The sequence below is a fragment of the Nyctereutes procyonoides genome, unplaced genomic scaffold, assembly GCF_905146905.1.
Source record: "Nyctereutes procyonoides isolate TBG_1078 unplaced genomic scaffold, NYPRO_anot_genome, whole genome shotgun sequence".
NCBI classification, from domain to species: Eukaryota; Metazoa; Chordata; class Mammalia; order Carnivora; family Canidae; genus Nyctereutes; species Nyctereutes procyonoides.
The window spans coordinates 46,434,330-46,461,605 of NW_026575042.1; the positions used below are offsets into that span (position 1 = coordinate 46,434,330).

Below are 27,276 nucleotides of genomic sequence, written 5' to 3' on the forward strand. Positions count from 1 at the left end.
GCCCCATGTTTTTTTTTTTTAATGGAAATTTCTGATGCATCCTTATCTAGATAGTTCATCCTTATCTAGATAGCTTTCACACTAGCCTTTTGCCTCCAGAATAGTCCTCCTCCTATGTTGACTTTTAAGAGCCTCGGGGGAACCGCGACTTTCAAAGAGCACCTCCTGGCTTTGTTTTTGCCCCATATAGCTTAGTGATAGCAAAGTTGGTGGTAAATTGAAACATTGACTTCTTGTGCCCTCCTGCAGACCATGCCCCAGGGCTATACGATGTATGGAACGCAGATGCCTTTGCAGCAGACCCCACAGCAGCAGGCTGGTGGCGTGGTCTTGTCTCCTAACTATAACTCCAGAACGTATCCAGCCACACATTCCAACCCGGCGCTAATGGAAAGACTCAGACAGATGCAGCAGCAGCCCAGTGGCTATGTTCAGCAGCAGGCATCGCCATACCTGCAGCCCCTGACTGGCTCTCAGAGGTGATACATGTGGAAATAATGATTGTAATAGTAGATGCTCAAAGCCTTGTCTTTGTTCTGCATTGTCTAGGGCATGGTGCTTTAATAATCACTTTTATAAGCTTGCATATTTGCATATAATTTGCATTGTGTCATCTCATTTTTAGTAACATCCAGATAGGGGATCAAAATAAGCAATGCCCAAAAAAAAAAAAAAAAAAAAAAAAAAAACAAAATAAGCAATGCCCTATCTTGCTTATTTCATTTAAGGCTCCTGTAATTAAACTAACATCTGCCATAGTATGAGTGCAATATTTTAGATGCAGTATGTTAGCTCCAGTGTTTTCCGCTCTTTTAAAAAGATTTTTGACTAAAAATATCTTAATATGAAAAAATTACTGGTTACTGTCAGCAATGTCTTACTAGAATATTTGGACTGGAGCCATAAAGTCTGTCATTGTTAATACTCAGTGTGCGTGGTGCACATAAGAGTTTTGCTGTATTTTAGTTTCCACCTTTTCTGCTTTCAGGTATGGTTGGCAAAAGAGGATCATGAAAGATTCTTTCTCAGTTCTTGCTGTAATTGAATCTCATAGACATGATGTATGGTTACCACCAGGCACATGTGTCTACTTAAATTAGAGATTAATCAAGATTAAATTAAAAATTGTGTTTGTCAGTCACACTAGTCACATTTTGAGTGTTTAGTAACCATGTGCAGCCAAGCAGAGCCCACTTTGAAGATGTGGGACCCGTGCAGTCACACAGTATCCTGTGTTTAGAAGGCTCCTGTGCTTAATTTAATGATATTCTGTCACCATCTTGAAAAACCTACTAGTTTTTGGTCAAGGAGCCTTGCATTTTTGTTTGATACTGGGATCCAGAAATGATATAGCTGGTCTTGGAGGCCAGTAGCTATCTTAATGGACAGCACAGCTGTAGAACATTTTAGGCATTGTAGAAACTTGTGTTGGATAGCATAGGTTTAAAAGAACTAAGTTTCATGCAAAATTTTTAACTATAGCAGACAGCAGCTTAGCTTCCATGTGTTGGCAGTCAGTCGTTGACTGCCTGGCAGGTTGGGATGGTTGATGGTAGCACATTTGGGAAAATAAATAAATTTGGAGAAACATGCATTGTATTATTATTCTAAGTGGAGCATAGCATATTGAACTTGAACTTCAGAGCTCAACAGTTGTGGGGTTAAATCCCACCTGTGCTCTTTACTGGCTAACTTTGGAAAGTCACTTCTCCAGCTCTCTGTTTTCTCATTTTTAAAATAGGAATAACAAAATGCAAATCAAAACCACAATGAGCTATCCCCTCTCATCAGTAAGAATGGCTAATATCAAAAAGACAAGAAACAACAAGTGTTGGCAAGGAGGTAGAGAAAAAGGGAACACTTGTGGCCTGGTGGTAATGATGTAAATTGGTGCAGCTGCTATGGAAAACAGTGTGGAGCTTCAGAAAGGAAGGAAGGAAGGAAGGAAGGAAGGAAGGAAGGAAGGAAGGAAGGAAGGAAGGAAGGAAGGAAGGAAGGAAGGAAGGAAGGAAGGAAAGAAGAAGAAAGAAGAAGAAGAAGAAAGAGAGGAAGAAGAAAGAAGAAAGAAAGAAAGAGAAAGAGGAAGGAAGGAAGAAGGAAGAAGAAGGAAGGAAGGAAGGAGGAGAAAGAAAGAAAGAAAAGAAAGAAAGAGAAGGAAGAAGGAAAGAAAAAAGAAAGAAAGAAGAAAGAAAGAAAGAAAGAAAGAAAGAAAGACCATACCATCTAGTAATTCCACTACTGGATATTCCAAAGAAAACAGAAACACTAATTCAAAGTCAATTGCAGCATTATTTACAATAGCCAAGCTATGGTAGCAGCCCAAGTGTCCATCAAAAGATGAATGGATGATAGAAAAAGAAGATGCCCTTAATATATAGAATGGGTATTACTCAGCCATGAAAAGAATGATTTCTCACCATTCATGATCATGCAAATAGAGCTAGAAAGTGTAACGCTAATTGAAGTAAGGCAGTCAGAGAAAGATACCATAAGATTCCACTTAAGATGTGGACTCTAAGAAAACAAATAAAAAGCAGAAACATACTAAGACCTACAGAGAACAAACTGGTGGTTGCCAAAGGGAAAAGAACAAAGAGAGGGGCAAAATAAGTGAGGGGATTGTGAGGTACAGATTTCTAGTTATAAAATAAGTTAGAGGGATGAAAACGTGTAGCATAGGGAGTATAGTTCAGGACTATTGGGATAACCTTGCAGGGTACACGTGGTAGCTCTCCTTCCGTGGTGAGCATTTCATAATGGATTGCTGAATCTCACCCGCTCATGTTTAACTGCAGGCCATGCAATGTGAATGCAGAATTTCTTATATGTGTTTGAAAAAAAAAATGAGCTGTTTCTCATTTCTAAATCACTGTCCAAAATATAAATGTTGACTATCTTTCAATTAAAAGTCTTAAATAAATAAAATGGGGATAATAAAACTGCCTACCTCAGAGGATTCCCATGGGGAGTAAATGTAATAATACTTTTCAGACTCTTATTAAAACTGTGCCTTCTCCAGAACAAATGCTCAAGTAGTGTCACTTATTGTTTAAAAACTACTAAAATATTTTTTAAAAGTAATTTAAACATGATTGCAATTTTTACCTTGTATTGAGCACGCTTGCTGTCCTTTGTCCACTGATTCCATCTCTCCCTGGGAACCTAGATTATCTTTAATCACTGGTCTCTCGCATGTGAATTTTGTACAGCTGAATACTGAACACGGTTTTGGTTTGTGTGTGTGTGTGTATGAGCGCGCGTGTGTGTGTGTGTGTGTGTGTGTGAACATAATGTGCCTGTGGCACTGATTAAAAATATGCCAGCTTGCCTGGGTGTGAAACCAAGTTGTTATTTTTTTTTTTTTTTTTTTAACCAGACTGAATCATCAGTCCCTTCAGCAGAGCCCTCTGGTAGGTGGAGGAATCGATGCGGTGCTGACTTCCTACGCATCCCAGCCTTCCGTCGGTGCCCCTGCCTCAGGACCCAATGAGACCCAGGCAGCCGCAGGTTCGACAGCAGCAGAGGCTCCTCCAGGTCTGTGGCTGGGGGTGAGGGCAGCGCAGGAGGGGGGGTCTCAGCAGTCCTAAGAAATAAGAGGCTCTCAGGCTTTCATTACCAAGTTCTCAGGAACCCCCAGCATGGTTGACACTAGGAGTTCAGCCGGTGAAATTTAGTTCCGACTTGGCCAGAGTCTTCTTTCTCGGTGCTTTTCCCAGGTCATGGGCAGGAGGATGCATTATGCAGAATGTCTTTCCCCTTTGACAGAGGTTCGAGAGAGGGTAACTGGCTGCCTTTGTCTTAATAGTGTAAACATCAGCTCACCCACTCACTCTTTAACTACAGGCCATGCAATTTGAATGCAAAATTTCTTACATGTGTTTGAAAACAAACAGAAGCAAGATTGAGCTGTCCACAGCTTGCGTCAGATTCCCAGAGAGCTCTGTCTACAACCCAAAACAGTATCTCTGACACTTCTGGTCCCATTTAAGCTGTGAAGTTGGAGTGAGATGGGTGGGATATTTCATAGTGTCTCCATTTATTTGATGTAAATATTTAAGTGCCTTAGACAAAGGATTCCTCCTCTGGACGCATTTCTACTTCTAACTTACTCATTTAGGGAATATAGGCTATTTATGTTTACCTGTTGACATTTGTTAAGTTCATTATTAGCAAGTTTGTCCTATGTTATTTGTTTGGATATTGTCTGATAAGTCTGTATGGTGGACTCTTCTCAGTAATTCACCTTGAGATGCACTGTCATTTTATGTGTTACTAAGAAAGAAAGAAACCACCACCAAAAATGGGGAGTCTAGTAGAACTAGGGTATCCAATATACCCTTGGAATGAGTTCAATAAACCTGTCCTGCATAAAGGGACAGTAAAGTAACTTGCATGTCTCAACCTTGACCCTGGTTGGAGGGAAGAAAAAATATCTTGTCTCATTATTTGAACCACAAGTTCAAGTGGGTTTGAAATCTGAATTCAGTGTGATCCCCAAAATTCTAGTTGACAGTACCTCCAGGATAGGCATAAGCCAACACAAATCCTCCAAAAAAAAAAAAAAAAAGTTCTGTAATGATTAAATGTCATTAGTTCTAAGATGTCATTAGTTGCACCTCAGTTGTTACCTGTTAAATGGTGAAAAAAAAGGTTATATCACAAAATTGATAACATAGTAATTGGTTTAGGGGAAGTGTAGCCTACAAATGCTCAGTCTCACTGTATAGTTGTTATCTCCAGCATGGTAAGAACCCCTGTCATCCCTAGTTTAGTCATAAGTAAATGTAAATAATTATAGCACCTACCTCTTAAATGTTTAGTAAGAGTTCAATAAGAAAATAAAGTAAATCACTCATTTGGTAATATTAAGAATAATTATAATGATATTTTCATAAGTAATTTTATCTCAGATTCTGAGGGTAGTTTCAGAACTTCATAGGACTGATATTTATATTTCCCTCTGCTTTAAATTACTCATTTCCAAACCACAGAGGAAAGTTATTACATTAGTTATTTACTACTTCCTGTCTTCTATTGCTTTTCAAGGCTGTACATTTTGAAAGTGTTTTTTTTCCTCTGGTTTGTTTTTTAATAAGTACTTGTTTTTCTTTTTTTAATTCCGAGTAGCGTAATATGCCCTTCTGGTAATTTTTTTCATTACCACAAATTCCCTGGAGATAAAGGAAAGGGTTTTGCTTTTGCTTAAGGATTATACTTACTCCACTTGATGGGATGAGTACTGGATGTTATATGTTGGCAAATTGAATTCAGATAAAATATTAGAAAGACCAAAAACAACAACAACAAAAAAAGAAAATCTAAACCTTAAAAAAAAAAAAAAGGATTATACTTACTTTTTTCTTTGTGATTGACTACAACCATAAAGGAACAAATTGATAATTAAGAAATTAGGTTGATTTTTCTTAGAAGAATTCACAGAAAACCAAATGAAGATTGGCTTTATATTGCGATCCTTATGGTTCTGGTCCCACTTGCATTGGCCCAGTTGGGAAGGACCCTGCCCAGACCTCTTGCTAGAATTCCATATTCATGAGTATTGGCACCTGTGGGAAATACCATCTGGTAATAGCTATTTATTACCTTGCCTTAAACAAGACAAATAATTTGGGGGATAGTATGCAAACCAGGTTGGAAATGCAGAAGATGAAAAGAAGTCTGGCATTGTCATCATCGAGAGGAAGTTTGTGGGTGGAGGAAATGTTGAAGGTCACTGAGACCAACCACCTATTAATATTTTCCTCTCCTCTGTGTCTCGCATAGTGGATGAGTAGTTTGTATTTCTTCTGTGACTTGGAAGTGTTTACTAAGGGCTCTTTATTTAAGCCAACTCGGTCACTGACATAATTTGTTTTTATGCTGGTAATTTTTGCCAGAACTTCTCACATACACGTTTTACTTAAAAAAAAAAAAATTCTGATCTTCAAGAATTACTCCTCTTCTTCTCCCTGTTTTGCTTTCTTTAAGAAGTCTACATTGTTCTTTAAAAAAAAAAAAAAATCTTCAGGAGTTCCTCCAGATGCCATAGGGGCTAAAAAGGTAATTACTTCGTAGTCCGTTTCCAACCTGCTGGTATAAAAGATAGGATAAATTAGATGCAAGAGCAAATAACACGAAAGGTGTTAAAAACACTAAGTATAAAAAGATGTCCCAGGACAGCAGAGGGAGGGCAATATGGACAGTGAACACTGTGACTATGGAAGGAAGAGCTCCTTGGGGTTGTGTGGTCCAAGAAGCCTACAAGGGGACGAGATTTAGGTCCTACCTTGAAAGAAAGATGAATAATGTTTGTCATGACAAAGATGCAGGAGGTAGCTGTTTATCATTTTTGTTCATCAAGGTAATTAGATGCAAGGTATATAGGGGGAGAGAGGAGACTGAGCTGTATTACCCCCTCTGTTTGAGTGTCTAATCCTTTTTTTCCTTGCAGATGCAGCAGCCCCCCCAGCCCCAGCAGACCCCGCAGCCCCAGAGTCAGACCCTTGGTCTCCAAGCGATGCAGCCGCAGCAGCCTTTGGTAAGGCCTGGTGTTTGGGAACCAAACATGTGGGGTTCTTCTTTAAAGGCAGGTTGGATTTTTCATCCCATAAGATCATTTGTTTAAGAATCGAAGTAGCTTAAATATGCCCTCACAAATTTTCCCTAGAACTTGTATCAGAGTAGTATATTTGTTTTCACAGGAAGATATAAATAAATATTTTGGGTTAAGTAGTTACATCATTTTTCCTCTTCAGATTTTTTTTTTCCAGACTTTTTCATGGCCTAAAATATTTATGTTGAAACACTACTTTTCTTCTAAACGTTAAAGTGATAATTTACCTTATCTTTTACAAGATTATCTTTGTGTTTTCACAATAATTTCAAAAAAGCATGAGTGTGCTTTCTAAATATTATCTTTACTGTTATAAAAGAAGCTCTGACTTCAGCCAGTTATTTTCCATAAGAATTTTCATGTAATTTATATAGTCGTGTAATTCTTTAGCTTTGGAAGTCACATTTTGAAAATGTGAAATGCATAGCATCAGTGTTTCCTGAAACCTCAGTAGTTTACACATCCTTTATTTTTGCAACTGCCGTATTATTTACTTAAGCATTTTTCTTCAAATTACCTCGTTTTCTGTTTACTTAAATAAGTATGTCCTAAAAGGAATTTGTATTACTACCATCAATGGTCACATCACCTGCCACATATTGGAAATATCTGTAAAGATAAATATTTATTCCAGAGGTTAACTGAACAACATGAGTTGTGTAGAGTGAGTCCTACCTAACGTGAGCTAGCTTACTACTGCACTTTGGGAAACTCTGGTATAGACTCTTTTTAGGATAGGATTATAAAGATTGAATGGTTTCCCCACTTTTGCACTAAAGAAAGAAGGACAGAGCCAGGGCTGTAGTAGGAGACATCAGATCAGGAGAGCTAGGTGATAAAGAGTGTAGTGGCCAAATAGACTGACGATCGCGTATCAGCGACTGGAATAGGACACCCTGGGGCATTTTACAAGCCTTGGCTAGTTTGAGCCCCATTTTTAAGGAAATTCTTCTTTATCATGAATCTAGTTTTTCTAGCTCCAATTCTTTTTTTTTTTTTTCCTTTTTTTTTTTTAAGGCTTTTATTTATTTATTCATGAGAGAGGCAAAGACACAGGCAGAGGGAGAAGCAGGCTCCATGCAGGGAGCCCGATATGGGAATCTGGGATCACACACACCCTGAGCCAAAGGCAGACGCTCAACCGCTGAGCCACCCAGGCATTCCCCACCCCCTTTTTAAATATATCTGTGACATTTATCGCAATCTATCTTAAAAATCCTTTCTCAGGTAGAGGCAGTATAGGAGCATCCACAGGCAGCCTACATCTTCATCATCAGAGGTGTATTAGCAGGGATTGGCTGACTTACAAATGTAGAACGGTCTCCTTGGGATGGGTTCTGCTACTTCACCCTAGCGTCTCACCCAAGAGCAAGATGTAACTCAAGCTAACAGAAGAATTAAAGAATAATACAAAGAATTATCATAATTTCTTTTTCTAAATTCACTAAAATATTTTGTCACATTTGCTTTATTATTCTTTCTACACACACACACACTGATATGTACATATGAGTAAGTTGCAGACTCATGCCTCTTTAGTCCAAATACCTCACTGTGGTCTTAGGAACAAGGGTACTCTTTTACAAAAACTTGGTGCAATCATTAAAATATTAATCTGACGTGAATACAATACTGCAATCTGTACATCTTTTGCAAATGGTACCAATTGCATCAGTAATTTTCCATTTTGCAGTTGTTTTTTTCTGGTCTAGGATCACACTTTGCTTTCATGTCTTTTTACTTAGCTAGCTTTAATCTGGAACAATTCTGCAGCCCCTTTTTGTCTTTGTTTTTTGGTTTTTGGTTTTTTTTCATGACAGTGACATTTTGAGGTTTGTAGAATTTTTAGAGTGTAACTCAGTTTTTGATTTGTCTGATGTTTCCTAATGATTAGATTCAGATCATGCACTTCTGGCAGGAGTATCATAGAGGTGATGTATCTTTCTCAGGTATCACATTAGGATATACATTATTGGTGTCATTACATCAGTCTTTTTCTTTAGGTGTTATGGTAGATTTCTCCACCATAAGCGTATTGATTTTTCTTTTGTAGCTAATAAATAATTTATGGGGATAACTTGATACAATCTAAGTGTTCTTTTACTCATGGGCCTTTACTCGCTAGTGTTAGCCTTTGTTAAATTAATCTTGCTCCAATTCAGTTTTGCTATGCTGGTGGAGAAATAATGATTAACTAGCTCCAGTATTTTTTCTGTATTTAACGGTTGGTATTCTATTTAAGGAAGGTCTTTCCCTCCTTTCCCTATTTGTCTATCTATGTCTCCCTAAGTTGTATTTTATATATGAAGGCTACCGCTTGACTCTTTTTAAATTTAATTTAATTTAATGTTATTTTATTTATTTTATTTTATTTTTATTTTATTTTATATTTTATTTGGAGAAAGAGAGACACACACACATACACACAGGTGGAGGGGAAGCGGGGAGAGAGGATCTTAAGCAGGCTCCATGCCCAGTGTGGAGCCTGACATCGGCTCGATTTCACAACTCTGAGATCATGATCTCAGCAGAAATCAAGAGTTGGTTGCTTAACTGACTGAGAAAGGCACACCACTGACTCTTATATTTGAAACATTCAGCTACTAGGGTTGAGTTTAGATTCTTTCTCCCACTTCATCCAGTATTCCACTGTCACATTAGGCATCTACCAGGTCACATTAGCCAATTTAGAGATTCACTTTCCACCCAATAGGTTACTCTATCAGGTAGTAAAAAAGCTTAAAGTAGTCCTGTTCTTTTGTTTCTTTATAGAAGAAAACATTCCGGAGATATTTTGACAGAAAACCAAGAAATGAATGATAAAGTATCTGCAGATGATGTCATGTTGAGTGTTTGGGATATTTGATGTTGACATGGCAAAGTTTTAATTAACCTTTTTTCCTTTCTAATTTAAAACAAAGACTTCTTATGCTATAATGCTCACATGAGCAGCAGAGGCTCATGTGAAGAACTGGGAAATAACAGTAATATACCTTTTCAGAGATCCGTGCAAATTCATTAATGAACACTTGATTAATAGTTGTAAGGAACTCATTTATTTAAGAATTGTAACTTCTTTGGTTAGTCATTGCTAATAAGGAAATGATTGCATAGTACCTTGTGTGCCAATAAAGCAAATTTTAAATGTAGAACTGCTTCAGTTCCTTTTAATATATAACAGTATTGTATCGCACGTTTTAAGCTGCTTTTTAATCTTTGATTCCTATGTGTAAATAAACATGAAACATGTACATATAATTGGCTCACAAATAATAAAGTCTTATAATCTGTATTTTTAAATTTATTTCTATTCAGCCACACAGATGCATAACTGCCATCCGCAGACTGTGAATTTACTTTTCAAAAATGTCGGCTTTAACTTGTGGTCACATGTCCTTATAAAACAGTTCGTAATTTCAACCAAAAACATGACTCAATGCCTGCAATTAAGCATCTTTGTCTTTCTCTTTGGCCTTTCATCCACCTATTATTAAATACTATTTTAGTTGGTTTATAATATGACATATAGGAAATACCATAAAATATTAAATGCATAAAATTTTTTTATGCTTAGAGAATTGTGCTATATAAACACAGATGGATATTGATATCAAGTGCCTGAAATGAAATGGTTATTTTGGGTAAGATTTTTAATAAAAAAAAAATTTTTTTTGAAACTATCACAAATTTATAGGGCTGGGGTGGAAATTGTCTTTAAATTTCTTTATTATAATTTGAAGCAGATCAGCTTTTGCACAGTCAAGAATAAGAGACTCTTACCCCATGTTCCACTAGAATGAAAGCATATCTAATGTAAGAGAATTTTATATCTTTCTATTCACCTAATAGTTTCATGAATATTTAATAAAGTAATTATGTGTAAAGAATTTATGTCAAATGTATCCAATTTTGACCTCTACGACAGTTTTCAAGTTTTTAACGTAGTAGGTTATATTTTACTCACTAGCTTAAAACACATCCTAGGGATTGAGCAGATTAGTCAAAACATGGCCCATGATTTTTTCCCACTGTGTTCATAGTAAAGTAATTTCAGAGAAACAAAAAATTTCATTACAACAGTCTTAATGGATAGTAAAATCCACAGTAGGCTTTCTCAAGCCTTTTTGATTTTCTCTTCAGCTGAAGTCTTTTTTAAAAGCTGTTTTGGAAGCATAATGACTTATTTTTATATCTAGACACTGTATTTTAATCTAGACAGCCTGTACAAAGGCAGAAATATTGTGTATATCATAGTCTTAGGATAGGCTAGGAAATTTAAAATATCACTTAGAGGAACAGAATTCAGAATTAGAAGTTAAAGACATAGTCAGTGATCTTGGAATTTTACATTATTGTGATTAGTTCTTTTTTCAGCATACGTTTATTCAGCGTACTTATATGTACTTTTTAAAGTTTATTAACATAACCTACATGTTTGTAATTTTATACAGCTATGAAGTCAGTCAGCTGTTTTCCTCTGCTCTTACTTGCTTAACACCCCACCTACTGCTGAACATTGATATTGTTTCCAATTTCACAAATAATGCTGCTGGGATATTTTAATATATATTCTATTCCTACTTTTTTTCTTTTCTTACAATAAAAGAAAATAGGAGCACAAGAATAAAGTTATCTCTAATTGTTTATCTTCAGAACAGCAATAGCAGCAAACCTCAGCAATGTTAAGAAAAAATTGTCATTCTTATAATTCATTAAAATTTGATATTGTTTCTTTGCTGGAGACCAAGCAGTGAGCTGGCTGTCAGTGAGAAGTCAGCTCTGACTCATTCAGAGCTCTGACTCACATGCAGTCTCAGGGGAGAAGTGGTAGTGGTTGACACAGCCACCACCCTCCCTGTGACTTGCCCAGCTGCTATCTGGTGACATTCACCAGTCAGTTCAGCTAGTGCTTGTTTGTCGTGTACAGTAGAGCCCGGCACTGGGCCAGAGGTCATGAGCACCCTAATGAAGTGCCAAGCATGCTCCCTGCCCCCACACAGCTTAGAATCCTAGGAAAGCATGGAACAGTGGCATGGCACGTGGGAAGCAGGATAAGTACTAGAGAAGCTGTGTGAGTCTGCGAGGGCTCCTGTTGTTGCAAAGCACCCACACCCTGGGGTGCTTAACCAACAGAAACGTGTTACCTCACAGTTCTGGAGGCTGGGAATCCAAGATCAAGGCGTCAGCAGCAGCAGAGTTGGTTCCTTCCAGGGGCCAGGAGGGAGAGATCCGCTCCAGGCCACTCCCCCTAGCTTCTAGAGGTGTGCTGGTGGTCTTTCCATTCTTCGGCTCATAGAAACAAACATGATCTCTACCTTCATCCTCTCCTGAGGTTATGTGTGCTTGGGCCCAGTTTTCAAGGACACCAGTCACATCGGATCAGGTCCTATCTTGATGACTTCATTTTAATTTGATTACTTCTGTAAGGACTCTATCTCCAAATAAGATCAATTTGGAGGTGCTGGGGGTTGGGATGCCAACAAAGCTTTTTGGGACAACATAATTCAACCTGTAGCAGCAGAGGTCAGGAAGAGTAGGAGAAGCTCAGGAAGCCTTGTTGGAGGAGACTGAATGCAGTGGACCTGGAAAGGCAGTAGGATTCTTTTTTCAAGTGCTCTTTGTCCTCGTTGGCAGCAACAGCTGGAACATGTGGCACTTGATTGTTAACACGCGTGTAGGCAGGTTGGTCCCTTCTATAAGAGTAGAACCTATGAGTCAAAGTAACTTAGAACGGAAATTGCTGTTTTTTCAAAAAGCATCATCAGAAAACAGAGCATTTCTGTGAAAAGAGGAAGAAAGTGTTTAAAGGTCCATGCTTACAAATTAAATGTGGTGTCAGCTTAATATCCATGCCTGTGTTGTCATTTGCTTAGTTAAGTCATTTGCTTACTTGTCTCTGATGAAAGAGCATCTGGAAGGAAACACTAGGCACCCTTGCTGGAAAAGTATATTTGGCCTTTCTAGTTTTAACCTAAATTACAGTTCTTGTCTTGAAAAAAACCTTTAAAGTTTTTGAATTGTAATGATTAAATTAACTCTTCATGAAAGTTTTTAACGGGCCGTGATCTTTTCTTTAAAACTGCTTTTAGCTTTTAGGAAAACAAAGTTTCCATTATCCTGCTGTGTCCTTTCTTTTCATCTTAAATTCAGGGTGTCCTAATTGGGTGACCTGAAAAACACGCTAACAGAATACTGTAAAAAGTCGGCTTTTTAAATTAATTGTGTCAGTATCACATTATGTTGAATATGATGCCTTATAAAAATATGCGTAAAGGAAGTGTAGTTACTTTAACAGTTGCATTAATTTGTAGCTAAAGATTGTGTGTGAAATTGTCTTATAGTCTTCCTACAAAATTCATATGTTCCATTAAGAGAAACTGAGAAAATTGTCATCAAATGACTCTAGAATTCAAAACTAGCTAGGTAGTATTTTCCTTTTCATATGGGAAAAATTCCTTCAGAGAAATTTACTGAGCCATTATCACCTTCCTCTGCAGGAATTTGGATGTTTTAATTTTTATTTTCCTTTTTGAATGGAAAGGAGACGTAATTTATAGATGGAGGGATAGGGAAGACATTTGTGGGAGATGTCTGGTAAGAGGAAAGATAGATTTGATTTTTTTCCTCTAAAAAAACTATGTACAGATTTTTTTAAATGGCTGCGTGCAACTTACTAATTAAACTGCAAACAAATTCGTGCCAAATACTCTGAAATCTCTTGCTGCTGGTCCTTTCTGAGTGTGGCACCTAAGTGTGCGTACTTCTGTCCAGGCACTCAGATGAAGGGCCCCGGCAGTCCTTGTGCTGGAGCTGATACTGATAAAGGGTTGTACTCCATCCATCACAGGAACCCCTAACGGTCTGCATGCTGTCCGTGGGCAGGGCAGGTTTCAAATAAATGTTACCTTGGTGCTTTGCCGTGTCTTTTGCTCACCAATTGTGTGATCACAGGTTTTAGGACACAGCTCTCAGGAGTCAGGAACTGTGCTTTGCTCACTTTGGTGTTCCTAGAACCCCCAAATATGCCTGGATTTGGTTAACTACTGTCAAATGACTTGTCAAATGTCATAGCAGTGAAGGTACTAAAGTCCCACACATGATCCATAAGTAAAGGAAAACCCAGTTCGGAAGGCAGGAGGTGTAAATGAGGTTTGCGGCAACGTGAAGGCCCACCACCCGCTCAGCAGCCCTGCGGCTGCCCAGGACCGTCAGTGTCCACTGCTGCTGCAAAGAAGAGCCCAGCTTTTCTGAGAAATGATTCAATGACATGTATTTAAATAGAAATGACTAGTCATGCTTGAGCAGGAACATTGACTATTCTTGAATAAGCGCATGTTGTCAAAATAGGGATTTAGGGATCGGTGAGAATCCATCATAATCAATTTTTAAATTATTGTTTTGAGTTCAGCAGAGAACGTTTTTAGTGGAGAGTAACTACGCCCTGTTGGCTAGTTGGCTGTACCTGACGGACATTGTTGAGCTCTGTGCGTTGCATTGTGGTTGCAGCAGGAGCACAGCACAGCTCCTGACCCCAAGAGGAGCAAGATCCAGAGTATTAGGGAGAGAAGCAGTTGTACACCGTATTTAATAACAAAGGCGTCTCTACAGGATACAGGAGCAGCGATTTGCTCTTCCAGTTCTGAAGGGAGTAGGTAAGCACTTAGCTGACCTTTGAAGGACAAGCAGATTTTTAGGAGCTTGTGGGGTAGGATGAAGGTGGGAAAGAAGGGTTTCTAGGAGGAGAGATTAACATTTGCAGAGGCACAGAGCTGAACAAAACCGTGATCATCCCTCCTACTGATAAAGTGCAGAAAAATCTTTCCTCTTTATTTACCAGATTTAAGCATGAAAGGTTAACCATACACAGATAGTGATTTTTAGACTTATTTTACTTCTCGTAAACCTCAGTTGTCTCATGTATTGATTGACCCGTTTTGGTCAATTAGAAGTTCCAGCTTCCACTCCAGGGATGGTTCTCAAGTCTAGCCTACCATCAGGCCACTTAGGGGAACCCTTTGAAAATACAGATTTCTAGCACATTTGCCCCAGAAATTTAAATTCAGGAAGTCTGGGGTAAGAGCCTAGGAGGATGACTCTTTAAATTTCTTCTGATGGCTTTTTGCTTTTTGCTTTTTGAGCCAGTTTTGTTGTTGTTGTTGTTTTGCAAGAGCTCAGTGACTTGATTTGAAATGTGGAGCTTGGTGACACTCTCTCCTTTCCCTGGCCATAGGTGCTCCAAGGGCCCAGGGAAATTGTCAGTTGGATCTTTTACCTGCTGGCATTCACATACAGGCGGAAGCAAGTTAAATCTTATATCCGAGTGGCCTCGAGAGAAACAGAGGCAGGAAAACACTACAACTGAGGAGACTGGGGACTGCAAGCCGTATCCCACCACTTCCTTCCTGTGGGGGCCTTAAGGAAACTGGTCCTGGTGTTTGGCCTTGGAACTCCTTCTCATTCAAAAATCACTGTGGACCCAAAGAGCTTTTGTATGTCTAATAATATTTATTCTATCAGAAATTAAAACAGAAATATTACCAATATTTACTAATATCCTAAAGTTCTCATTACATATTAACCAGAGATAACACTTTTATGAGCAATGAATGAATATGGAAATATGAATATTTTTCAAAGGAAAACATTCGTGAGAATGACATTGTTTACCTTTTTAGAATTTTTTTTAATGTCTGAATGGATGGAAGACGTTTGTTGGAAGATCACACATTATATAGCCTCTGAAAAACTCTATTGTATACTCCTGAGACAAGGAGAGCGAGAACACCCAATGCCTTAGTATTATCATAAAAATGGTTTTAACTGTGCAGATGCCCCCAGTAATCTTGAGGTCCTCTGGAGGATACTCTTAAGGCCACCCAGCAGAGCACCCATACCTGCCTACATGTGTGCATGCATACTCACACACCCATGCACATGGGCTTCCTATGTATTAGTTACTGCAAAGGCTCCTCAGAATATGGACTCACCACCCTATTTCTATCCCATGAATTACTCTCTCTGTAGCAGATTTTAAATGAACTTAAAAGAAGACAGCTAAGTATTTGAATGGATAAATGTTAAGTATTTCTGCACTGTGCACCTCAATATGTTAATTAAATGAGAAGTTAAGATTAGACATCCTTGCAGCCCACCCCTTAGATGCTGTGATTATTTCCAAGTAAATTAGTACTTGGAAGCTAATATTCCCAATTAAAGATAGCGCTGGATTGCGGTTAAGATAGGAAGCTCTGAATCCCAAAAGTGTTGTCTGAATCCCTGCCCCATTACTTCCAGAGATCACGGGCAGGTGACTGGACACTTTGGTGTCTCCGTTCCCTCGGCTGGAAAATGAGAGTAGTAGTAAAGGTTCACAATCCCTTATGTCCATTTCTAAATTCCGAACTGAATCTCGACATTTTATTTTGAGATGGAAATTTTATTTATAGCTCATTGGGTTGCAAAAGCTGACCTGAGTGGTCATCAGTCTCATCCTGCAAGACAAGGACCAGTTGTGTGTTTTGCTACAGAAATTTAGTGTTTGATTGTGTGGTGCTGTCCTAGGCCTTGGTTGGTGGGTTTATTATGGATGTGTCGTAGTAAATCATATATGCAAGGACTTTGGATAAAGGATTGAGAATAGGTGTTACCTGGTCAGGTGTAAATGGGCTGATGTGTACAGACAATGCCTAGCACACCGCTGAGGAGCATATTGGCTTTTGTTAAGTAGGTAACATTTCTGAATAAACATAGAAACCACTGAATAGGAAAGGAAGCACTTTTTAATTTTACTCACATTTCCTTGGGAATAAAAGGTAGAGTTTTGCTTTATTTTCCCCCTTGATTTGGGCAATAGAAAAAAAAAAACTGGCAAGGTGCTGTTTTCCTGCTTGGTTGGCATCAGAGAAAATGGTAGCGTTGGCTGACTTCCTCCTGCATCCGATGGGAGGGCAGAGTCCCAGATGAGCCCTGGACGGAGGGGCCACTGCTCTGCCCCACGGGATTCTGTCCCTGTCCATACGGGCCGAGGCCTGCGGAGCTGAGCGCATCCTCTGGTCCAAGAACTTTCATGTTGCCAGTGAAGGTGGCGTATGAGAGTGTGATGCTAACAGCCCCCGGCGAGGGCAGATCACGAGGGTACTTGGCCCTGGGGCCTCCCCTAGAGAGGACTCTTTCACCAGGCCCTTCAAATAAATGTTACCTGGCCCCTGGAGAAGGGCATTTACAACGGATCGGGCGCTTCAGATACTCAGCGTCAGAGGCGGGGGGTGGGGGAGATCCGGGGAGGGGGACCCCGGGTGGTAGTCTCTGTCCAGGTGAAGTGCTAAAGGTGTGTTGGGGGGACCCCAGGTGGTAGTGTCTGTCCAGGTGAGGTGTGAAGGTGCGTCGGGGGGGGGGGGGGGACCCGGGCGGTAGTGTCTGTCCAGGTGAGGTGTGAAGGTGTGTCAGTGGGGGGGACCCCGGGTGGTATCTCTGTCCAGGTGAGGTGTGAAGGTGCATCGGGGGACCCCAGGTGGTATCTCTGTCCAGGTGAAGTGTGAAGGTGCATCGGGGGGACCCCAGGTGGTAGTCTCTGTCCAGGTGAGGTGTGAAGGTGCATCGGGGGGACTCGGGCGGTAGTCTCTATGCAGATGAGGTGTGAAGGTGCGTCGGGGCGACCCCGGGCAGTATCTGTGTCCAGGCGAGATGCTGAAGGTGTGTCGGGGGGACCCCGGGTGGTATCTCTGTCCAGGTGAGGTGTGAAGGTGTGTCGGCGGGGACCCGGGCGGTATCTCTGTCCAAGGGAGGTATGGAGGTGCGTGGGGGGCCCCGCACCTGTGACGCCGGCGCCCACTCATGCCCTCCTGTGCTCTGTTGCGATTGCAGTTCTCCAGGCAGGGCTTGCAGCAGACCCAGCAGCAGCAGCAGACGGCGGCCCTGGTGCGGCAGCTCCAGAAGCAGCTCTCCAGTAAGTCCCCTGGGCGCGGAGCACGTGGCTCCCCGGGATTAGGAACAAGCCGGCAAAACAAGGGGCGACCCCTCAAAAACTGCTCTGTCGCCTTCCTCCGGTACCATTTTCACCTGCATCGTGAGTCCAGGCTGGTTTGGTTTGTTGGGTTTGGGTTTGGAGTCGGCGCCTTCCTGCTCGCCCCGCCCACCCCCTGCCCAAAGTCCCACTGTTGGGTTTTTGTTTTTTTTTTGTTTTTTGTTTTTTTTTTCAGTTCAGAGAAGCTGTTTTCCTCTCTGTTCCATGTGAACCTGGAAATGTCTCTTTTCGTTGGGGGAGACCCCCGTGCAACCGCAGGTGCCCTTTTTAGCCCTTTAAGCTTAGAGGGTCCAGAGACCAACTCGGCAGGTGCCCTGAAGCCTGCAGGTGGAGGAGGGACGTGGCCCCTCAGAGTCCCTCGGGGAGGAAGGCCAGCACGTGTCCTGGTCCCTGGGGCCGTGACTGTCCCGGCCACTGCACCGTCCTCTCCCTCTGACAACCGTGCAGGCCCGCAGGCAGCAGAGCAGGGCAGTTTGTCCCCAGTAATTCCGGCTGCTGTGCTGCTGTGATTTTTTTTTGTTTTTAATTGTGCCGCCTCTCTAGAGCGACGCCCACAACCCCATCTAGGTGCTGGCGCGGCGGGCGTGCTAGTGTGCTCGTGTGCTCCCACGAATCGAATCCCCCCGTGACCCAAAAGGATATTGGCCTGGGAGTTAGGAAGTCTGAATTCCGGTGCCAACTCTGTCACCATTCCCTGGATCATTTTTTTCTTTCTTTCTTTTTCTTTCCTTCCTTTCTTTTATCTCTTCTTTCCCCTCCTCCCCTTCCCTCCCTTTTTCTTCCTTTCCTTCCCCTTCCCATTCTTCCCTTCCCTTTTCCCTTCCCTTCCCCTTCCCTTTCCCTTCCCTTCTCCTTTCCTGCCTTTTCCTTCCCTTTCCGTTTCCCTTCCCTTTCCCTTCCCTTTCCTTTCCCTTTCCCTTCCCTTTCCTTTCCTTCCCTTTCCCTTCCCTTTCCCTTTTTCCTTCCCTTCCCTTCCTCTTTCCCTTCCCTTTCCCTTCCCTTCCCTTTCCCTTTCCTTTTCCCTTCCTTTCCCTTCCCTTTCCCTTTCCTTTTCCCTTCCCTTTCCCTTCCCTTCCCCTTCCTTCCCCTTCCTTTCCCGTCCCTTTACCTTCCCTTCCCTTCCCTTTCCTGCCCTTTCCTTCTCTTTCCCTTCCCTTCCCCTTTCCCTTCCTTTCCCTTCCCTTCCCCTTTCCCTTTCCTGCCCTTTCCTTCCCTTTCCGTTTCCTTTCCCTTCCTTTTCCCTTTCCTTTCCCTTTCCCTTTCCCTTCCCTTTTTCCTTCCCTTTCCACACACACACACACACACACACACACACACACACACACACAGGGGCAGAGATGTAGGCAGAGGGAGAAGCAGGCTCCATGCAGGGAGCCTGATGCAGGACTCGATCCCAGGACCCCGGGGTCACACCCTGAGCCGGAGGCAGGCGCTTAACCGCTGAGCCACCCACGTCCCCTGGATCATATACTTTTTTTGTCTGTTCACGGAGGAGACTAGTGGGATTGGCAGTTTCTTCTGGGTCTCAGATTGTGTGCTTGAGGTACTGAGTGAAGGCCAGCTAGTCCTAAAGAGAGCGGTGGGACTCTGGGAGGATGTTGTCAGGAGGGGGCCTGTTATGACTGAGGGGTAAGTAACTTGGGTTTGGTCTTCACTGTCCATCTTGGCTGCTGTCCGTTTTGATTTCCTGGCAGAGAGAAGGCCCCTCTTTATACCTTGTGTCTCTACCTGCTCATAACCAAGGTCTTCTTTCCTTTAAAAATATTTCCCTCTTTTAGCCTCATTTAATTTGTTAAATCATGTACACTGATTGATGGTCTTTTCCAGCTATTGCTTTATAGGTGTGGTCTGTTAAACATGTGGTTAAAATTTCATTGTTTTATTCGAGAGTTTATATTTCCACATAGCCAAATAGAGAATATAATTCTCTATTTAAATAGAGAATATAATTTTAAGGCAGAGACAACATGCTTTTTTTCCCCCTAGTGTTTAGAAATAAGAACCTATGACTTTTATGCACTGGCACCTATTTTGGGGGTGTATCTACTCTTATGGTTCCCAGAGCTCATGATATCCAGTTTTTTTTTTTTAAATCCATCATTTATGGAACACTTCCTAGGACCCCCAGGCACCGTGACTTTACGTATATTAATGTACTTAATTCCTCAGCTGCCCCACGCGTAGGTATCACTCTTCCCATACTCTAGATGAGAAAACAGCTAAAGAACAGGGACTCAGACTCATTTGTCCAGGGTCACTCAGCTGAAAGTAAAGGGCAGAGCTGGGACCTGAATTCAGATGGTCCCTCTCCAGAGCCTGCCTCTTAACCACAACATACTCTGCTCCCTTGATACTAGCAGTTACGCCAGCCCCCGTTTGTTGAATATTGGCCACGACGTTGAGCCACCCACTGCACAACTCCAGAGGTCTCCTTCTGTGTCCTAACCCATGTGAAGGAGCTTCTGGGTTTGCATAGTCTCCCAGAGTTGTGGAAGCAGGAGGTATTTCTAAGTCGCTGTCATTTTTTTGTGCCTGCTGGTCTTTATCTTTTTCTGTGTGTGTGTGTGTGTGTGCGTGCGTGCGTGTGCACATATGCGTAGGCACACACCTGAGTCAACACACATAGCCACTCTCACACGCGTCTCTCTCACATATCTAATGGCCATTTGCAAAAAAATTATCCCATTTCACGGCACCGCTCTCTCACTTTTTACAATGCCCGTGTTAAAATCTCCGATCTGCTTCTATAGAAGTTTTGGGAACTTTCAACATGTTACAGTTACTTAGGGTCCTCTTGTAGGTCAGTATTGGGTGGCTCCTGAGTTTAGAGACGGTGACTTCAGATGGGCCAGTTGCTCTTCCAAGGCTTTGTGCTGGCAGGTGTAGGACTCTGATGTAGAGCTGGTGCCTCTGTGGAATGAATTCAGTTACGGTACTTAGACCTCACCCCTCCGTGCTCTGGGCTAGCTCCCTCTCCCTGGCCAGTCTCTCTGTTCCCCTGTGCTTGAGGCTGGTACTGAGAGCAGCGTCGAGGGGGTAGCGTCTATCTGTGGCACAATTTTGCCTCTGCAATTTTATTTGAATTTATTTTTCTCATCAGGTAACCAGCCACAGCAAGGAGTGACTCCCTATGGGCATCCATCACACTTCTGAATCTGGAAGAGGACAAGACAGAAAGTTTTATGTTTGCACTGAAAAATAGAAAATCAAATTTAACGCATCAGTCATCTTTTAGAGGTGTCCCTTTGTTCTTTCCTTTCTTTGAAGTTTTCCTATATTTTGTGCTACATTTCACTTAGAGGTATTTAAACAAAAAGAAAAAGGAGGTGTGGTTTAGGTTTTTTTTTTTTTTTTTTTTTTTTTAAGTTCAGCTTTGAAGTAGGTATACAAATGTGGATCATGTGGGCCTACTCCAGGAAGAGCGTGGTACCAGATCTTTTGAAATTGGTGCTTTTTTTTTGAATCTCCCAGAAAGAATGAATTATGGCAGATTGAAAATATTTATGTATTCATTAATGATGAAGCTTGTTGTTTCCCACCCCCACCTCCACCCCCCAAACCGTGCTGGACCAAACTACTGATTTCGAAAGGCATGTCAGATCTTGACGGGGGAGGAACCCATTTAATCTTTTCACCTTTGATGGTGAAATGGACATGTATTTGCATTGCTCTAATTTGAAATGTTTGTAATTTCATAAGCACTTTATAAACTTTGTTCTTATTTATGTAGGGATTTTTCTTTGCTTTCGTTGTGGTCAAAAGGTGCTGAAACAGATTGTTGCTTAGTACTTAAACTTCTTAGACCAAGAACTTAAACCAAGGCTTCTCTGAGAGCCACCCTCAGATATGTGGAAGCCTCTTAGAAGTAGCCGTACTCGAATTTGCTTTCAGTGGCAAGAGCATCGACCAGAGTCTTTGTGAAGGTCCAACGTGTACATTCTAAAGGCCCGAACGAACCACCGTGGAATTGTTCTGATTATTTATTGCCAGATTTGGCAAAACAGACTCTTGGTTCTCCTGAACCTTATGCCAACTAGAGTAAAAAAAAAAAAACAATCTTGCATCTGGCCTGAGACTCTGCAGCGCTCACACTGGACGTGGTCTCCAGAGAATCTGGCCCCCGAGTCCAGAAGGCTCTGGTTTTCCTAAAGATGTATGTGCTGTTTATTTTGTATGGTAAGTATTTGCTATTTTGAATTTAATTATTAATGTTGGTGTCAGTCTTGGTTGTGTATTGCATATACTGTATTTATAAATTGGTGCAAAAAGCACAAGTAAATTATACATCAAATTTATTATAAAGAAATAGTAACTATTTTAACTTTGTTCAAGTATGTGGTAATTTGCTCCTATTAGAGTAAAAAAGAAAAATACAGTAAATTATTATCCGTTTGTGTAACTTAAGAGTATTCCATATAATATTTTTTTAGATTTAGATGCATAAAATTTTGAATGTGAAAATTGCAGGGCATTTTAAAACATGTGGGGGATATTTTCCCATGTTTTGTGTTAACTCATTTTCTTTTGCCATATGATTTTACATGTAATGTAGTTGAGCAGACTGTGAATAGATTTGTCTATAATGAGCAAAACCACGTAGAACTACTTTTTTAAGATGTAGCTAGTACAACCTGAGATCATTTCTTTTGCAAATCATTATATAAATAATTTATATCTTCCTAGGTGAGTTACTCATTGCAAAGTTTGACTCATGCAAATGACCTCAGATACATGTCCGCTTACTTTGCTGTGGCAACATCCATGTGAACTGCTTTGTACACTGTGAAATCTTTCACTCCAGCCTGCTCATTTCATGTTTACTCTGGGCTGGACAAGACTTTGCCAAAACATTAAAGACCATTCTTTTTCACTAACATACTCTATCTGCTTTCAGAAGACAAATCTTTACATTTCAGCTGGTTTTTGTATATCAGGTTTTGGGTTTTTCCTCTTGAGAATCATACTTTAGAGTCCATGAAGTTATTTTTCTTCCAAGTAATATATCCATATAATGATTGCCTTGGCAAAACAACCGAAATATGAATGTTGTGCCTAGTGAGTGAGTCCTGTCCCGTCCTGGTTTCCTTTTCAAGAATTATTGGTATTTAAAATGCCAGTTTTCAGTTTGAACCGTATATTTTTATAGCTCAGCATCGCAAACAGCAGTAATATTGTTTCAAGAATGAGTGTTATAATTGCATAGCATTCGTATGCACTTTATATTTTGCATAAGTTAGTGAAATTAATTTATTAATGATCATTTTGCACATGAAAGCTGTGGGGTATACCTTTTTTTCTTGTTGTGTCCTTTTCTTTTCAGGTGACAAAGCTAAGTCATGGTAAGGCCCCATAATTCAGATTCTATGGAAAGTTGAGGAAAAACCTAGGACTGGCTTACCCCTGTGCATTATAAAGAGAACAACTGGAATTTTTAAGCTAGTTTTATTTAGCATATTTCCTTCCACGTAAATCCCACATCCTTAGAGGTTTCTTTCTTAGCAAGTGCATTAATTTGCATTAAAATGATCACCAGGGAAAGCCCTATCCTTTGACAGAAGCTGGTAATTTACTCTGTAAGATAGGAAGTTATCCTAGGATAAGATGGTGACCTCCCTTCCCCTTAAAAATAAGACTTGGAAATTGAATGTAATTGGGCAATCAGAGTCCCTTAGACATACCAGTTTACACTCTAGTCTGATTCCTAATAACTTCCATTTGTCATTTTTATTTACTCCTCTTGGCCCAGAAGCAGGAGGAGACCACAGTGAGAATGAGTATCCTTCCACCTCCTGTGGCCACAGGGTACCAGCGTCAGAGATAAGAGCAGTCAGGTCACCTCTCAGGTGGAGTCCGCTGAAAGTTGGTGTGATGACAACACAATGAAATAAGCTCCCCTATGTCTGAAATCATCAGCAGGGGCTAATATAGTTCTGTTTTGTGTGCTGAGATATCTGAGCAAGACCTATGGCATGTTCTTTTTTTCTCCACTTTAAATAACTGGCAAATAATTGAATAAATTCTGGATACGTTACACTGGAACCTCCCAGCCTCCAGAATTAGAAAAGATGAATCATAATATCCCCCCAAATCAATTCACATTGAATTACAAAAAAGCAACATTTTGTGTAAGTTTTATCAAATTTTAAGTACAATGAAACTTCATCATATGTATTTGTATATCAGATCTGGATTTTCCCCTTTTCCTCTCCCATACAGGAGTATCACTTAACGAAATAACATGTTCATAAAGCAGTGGTTCCTCCTCAGAATATTTTCCTTATAAAGAGCTCCAAAGCAAAGATGGCTGTGTTAGATTTTGAAATGATAAAGAAGTTTCATTGTATTTTTGAGGCTTTTTAATGAGTTTCGGTAGCAAAGTAAGCAACCCCCTTTTCACTTTTAATGACGTGTAGGTGTTAAGTTGCTTTTTACACGTGGAAAAGTTAGCCTGCATTTATTTTAAATGTAGGTATTAAAACATTTTTGTATTCCACATCAATGAAAATTTTCAGTGTACACAAAAATAGGGAACAAAAATGAAAACCATTCAGAACCTACTTTCTCTAGGTTTTACTAAAATATTTCTAAACCAGCCACAGAATATCTATACGTCAGAATGGTAAATTTACAATCAAGGCTGCAAATTTAATCTTTTCCATTGTCTCTCTTCTCAAGAAGTGCCATGCTTGTAACATTGATAGAAGTTGGACACTAGGCAACTGTTAGTGAAAGAAAAAAGTCCATTCTTAAGAATTCAGATACATTCGCCATTTGTCATTTTATGGTGGACAGTTTTACCTTAATGTTCATTGTTCTTTGTTGGCAAAATAAAAGTGCCTTAAGTTAAAAGTTTGTTTGGAGATCAATTAACAAAATCATTATCAGTCATATTGCATTTATTTACAAGTCTTTTTTTTTTTTGCATGTCCATGATAAATTTAATATTGTAAATGTACTCAAATTCATTTACATGCCTCTGGCTGCCTTTGATTAAACTTCTTCCAAAAAATAAACTCTGTCCAGATGTTGACTTTGTTCGATTTTATTTCATGTCAGATCACCTGAACGTAAGTTGTTGCATAATCGCTACCAAGTGAGTTCCTTGCTGTGCATTTGTAGATCCCAGAATCTGAAGTTTGGGGATTCTGAATGATGAGGGTACCACGGGGGTGAAAAGGCTCAGGTCCCCGAGCCCCCCCTTTATTTGGCATGGAGAGCGAGGAGTGGTCTGGCCTCTCCCATGTGATTTCTGGCTTGGGGATTCCCAGGGCCATACACCGGAGCTGAACGGCCGCTCCTGTCCTTGTGAGAATGCTCCTGGGTAGGCGATTTGTAATTCGGGGTGGGTAGGCTACAACCATTACTGGGACAGTAATCAGTGCGTGGCCGACGCTATTTTGAGCCGTACAAATATAGTTTCCCCTGTCATAGGCTGTTGCTTCTTTAATGACTAAGGTCCCATTTTCATGCAGTGTGTATTTCTCACTACTTTGAGGCCTATCTATTATATACCCGCTTGGTATAGTCCATTTGATGTTCGGCTTAGGGCTCCCATCAGACACACAGTGCAGTGGGAGAGAGTCTCCACTGATACAGTACACTGTTCCCAGTGCATAAGTAAGAATAACCGGCTTCTGGCCAATCTCTAGCACAATTAATTTTTCAATGTAGCCAACTTTATTTCTTGCTGCACACCGGTATTTTCCAGCATCATCCCGAGAGGTCTTGGAAATGATAAAAGACCCATTGTTTGCTATCATATACTGAGAAATTTGCGGTTCGTTGGGAAATCTTGTGCCATTTGGTAAAATCCAGATTATTTCGGGTGGTGGGTTTCCATCAACAGAACAGTTCAATGCTGTGGACTTCCCAAGCCGGGCAACAATTTTTTCATTAAATGGATTTCTGAATGTTGGTCGTCTTAGCATCTCCAGTACTTGTAACTGTACCACCAGCACGCTCTCGCCCCCTTCGTTCCGAGCCACACAGATAAAATCTGCTGAATCTGAAAACCTCACGTTCCTAATTTCCAAGGTCCCGTTCTTATGGACTGTGATTCTGCTCCCATAGTAGGGGGCTGTGAGGAAAATATTGTCTGGCATGATCCACATGATTTGAGGAGCCGGTGTTCCTTCGGCCCTGCAGTCAAAGTGTTTTTTGGAATGCCTCACGGCTGTGGCTTTAATGACCGTTTTGTTTGTGTACAGACCGTTAATTAATGGAGGTTTGGAGACAACATCCAGTTTGTACATTTTGGTGTCATCCCCACTGGGATTTCGGGCCACACATACATACTCCCCGGAATCGAGCAGTTTCACCTTGTGGATGGACAAAGACCCGTTGGCATGAAACCTGTACCTGTCTTTAGAGAATGAAATCATGTCATGAGAAGGCAGCAACCAAAATATCTTTGGTTTGGGTTCACCAACAACCTCACAGTCGAGGACAACTGTGTCTCCTGCTTTGATTCTCGTGTTGGTCTTGTAACCTTGCCTGATCCGCGGGGCCGCTGTGATTACTGTTAGGTGGACCTTCATTTCATCCTTCCCCAGAGTGTTCTGGGCGTAGCAGGTGTAATCTCCTTCCTCCGCAATCCCAACTTTGTTGAAGTACAAGGTTCCATTGTCAAAAAGGGTATACCTCCTGGGCGTGCGGCCACCGTCATCAGCTTGCATTGCATTGTTGATCATCGTCCCGTCAGGCAAACTCCAAGATATCTCAGGCACTGGGGAGCCAGAAGCCTCGCAGTCCACTTGGAAATCTTTCCCATGAAATACTTGCTTTTTAAAATGTTGCTTGTGATCGATTTTGGCCGGTTTCAGCCGTAGGCTCACGTGCATCAGTATCAGATCGTCCCCCATTCTGTTTCTGGCCACACACAAGTAGTCCCCTCCGTCTTTTTCTGTGATCGATCCAATAAACAAAGATCCATTTGGGTAGACATGGATGCGGCTGCCCATCCTAAGGGGAGAAGAGACAGATTGGAGTGTGCGGCTATTAGCGAGGGGTGAGGAGAGTTGTCCTTATTTCCATAGTATTAACTTTTTTTTTTAAGGTTTTATCTATTCATGAGAGAGAGAGAGAAGGGGGGCGGGCAGAGACCTAGGCAGAGGGAGAAGCAGGCTCCCTGTGGGGAGCAGATGTGGGTCTCGATCCCAGGACCCCAGGGTCACGACCTGAGCCAAAGGCAGATGCTCAACTGCTGAGCCACCCAGGTGCCCCCACATAAGATTAGCTTTCTGGACATTTTCTTTAAAATGTTGCAATAAAATTAAAATCCGTGCTAGCTTATTTACGGTCTCCTAAGCCATTTCCGGAGAGAGAAAATTATCTAACTGAACAGTTGAAATGAGACTCCTTTACAAAGTTGATTTGAAAGATAAAAACGCTGCGACTGCTAGAAATATGGGATGCCTTAGACACAGGACTCCCTTGACCATTTTACATATCAGATGATTGTTCTGTGATAGGTCAGTAAAGAACTTTCATGCCTACTTGGCTCAGAAAAGATGCCAGATCATATTTTTCAAATAGATTAGCAAAAAAAAAAAAAAAAAAAAAAAAAGTTATTTGACTATAAAGTAAGTTCTCCTTTGCGATGAAGAGAGAAAATGCCAATGTAAGACTGATGAGAAGCCTGCCG

At 41.0% G+C, this 27,276-nt stretch overlaps 2 protein-coding genes across 5 annotated transcripts in view; one reads left to right on the forward strand and one right to left on the reverse strand.

Annotated features, from left to right (window-relative positions):
* MED12L (mediator complex subunit 12L) overlaps window positions 1-20,968 on the forward strand; it is a 317,933-nt gene extending 296,965 nt beyond the window's left edge. The window contains 6 exon segments of the mRNA XM_055321579.1: window positions 250-479; window positions 3,377-3,443; window positions 3,445-3,534; window positions 6,449-6,535; window positions 17,474-17,555; window positions 20,734-20,968. Of these exon segments, the coding sequence (XP_055177554.1) occupies window positions 250-479; window positions 3,377-3,443; window positions 3,445-3,534; window positions 6,449-6,535; window positions 17,474-17,555; window positions 20,734-20,786 (609 nt within the window). The 3' untranslated portion in view covers window positions 20,787-20,968.
* A 3,103-nt stretch (window positions 20,969-24,071) lies between these two features.
* IGSF10 (immunoglobulin superfamily member 10) overlaps window positions 24,072-27,276 on the reverse strand; it is a 56,533-nt gene continuing 53,328 nt past the window's right edge. For all 4 annotated transcript variants that reach the window (XM_055321578.1, XM_055321575.1, XM_055321576.1 and 1 more), the window contains one exon: window positions 24,072-26,594. In XM_055321578.1, coding sequence (XP_055177553.1) covers window positions 24,686-26,594 — 1,909 coding nt within the window. In that variant the 3' untranslated portion in view covers window positions 24,072-24,685. The remainder of the gene's footprint in view (window positions 26,595-27,276) is intronic.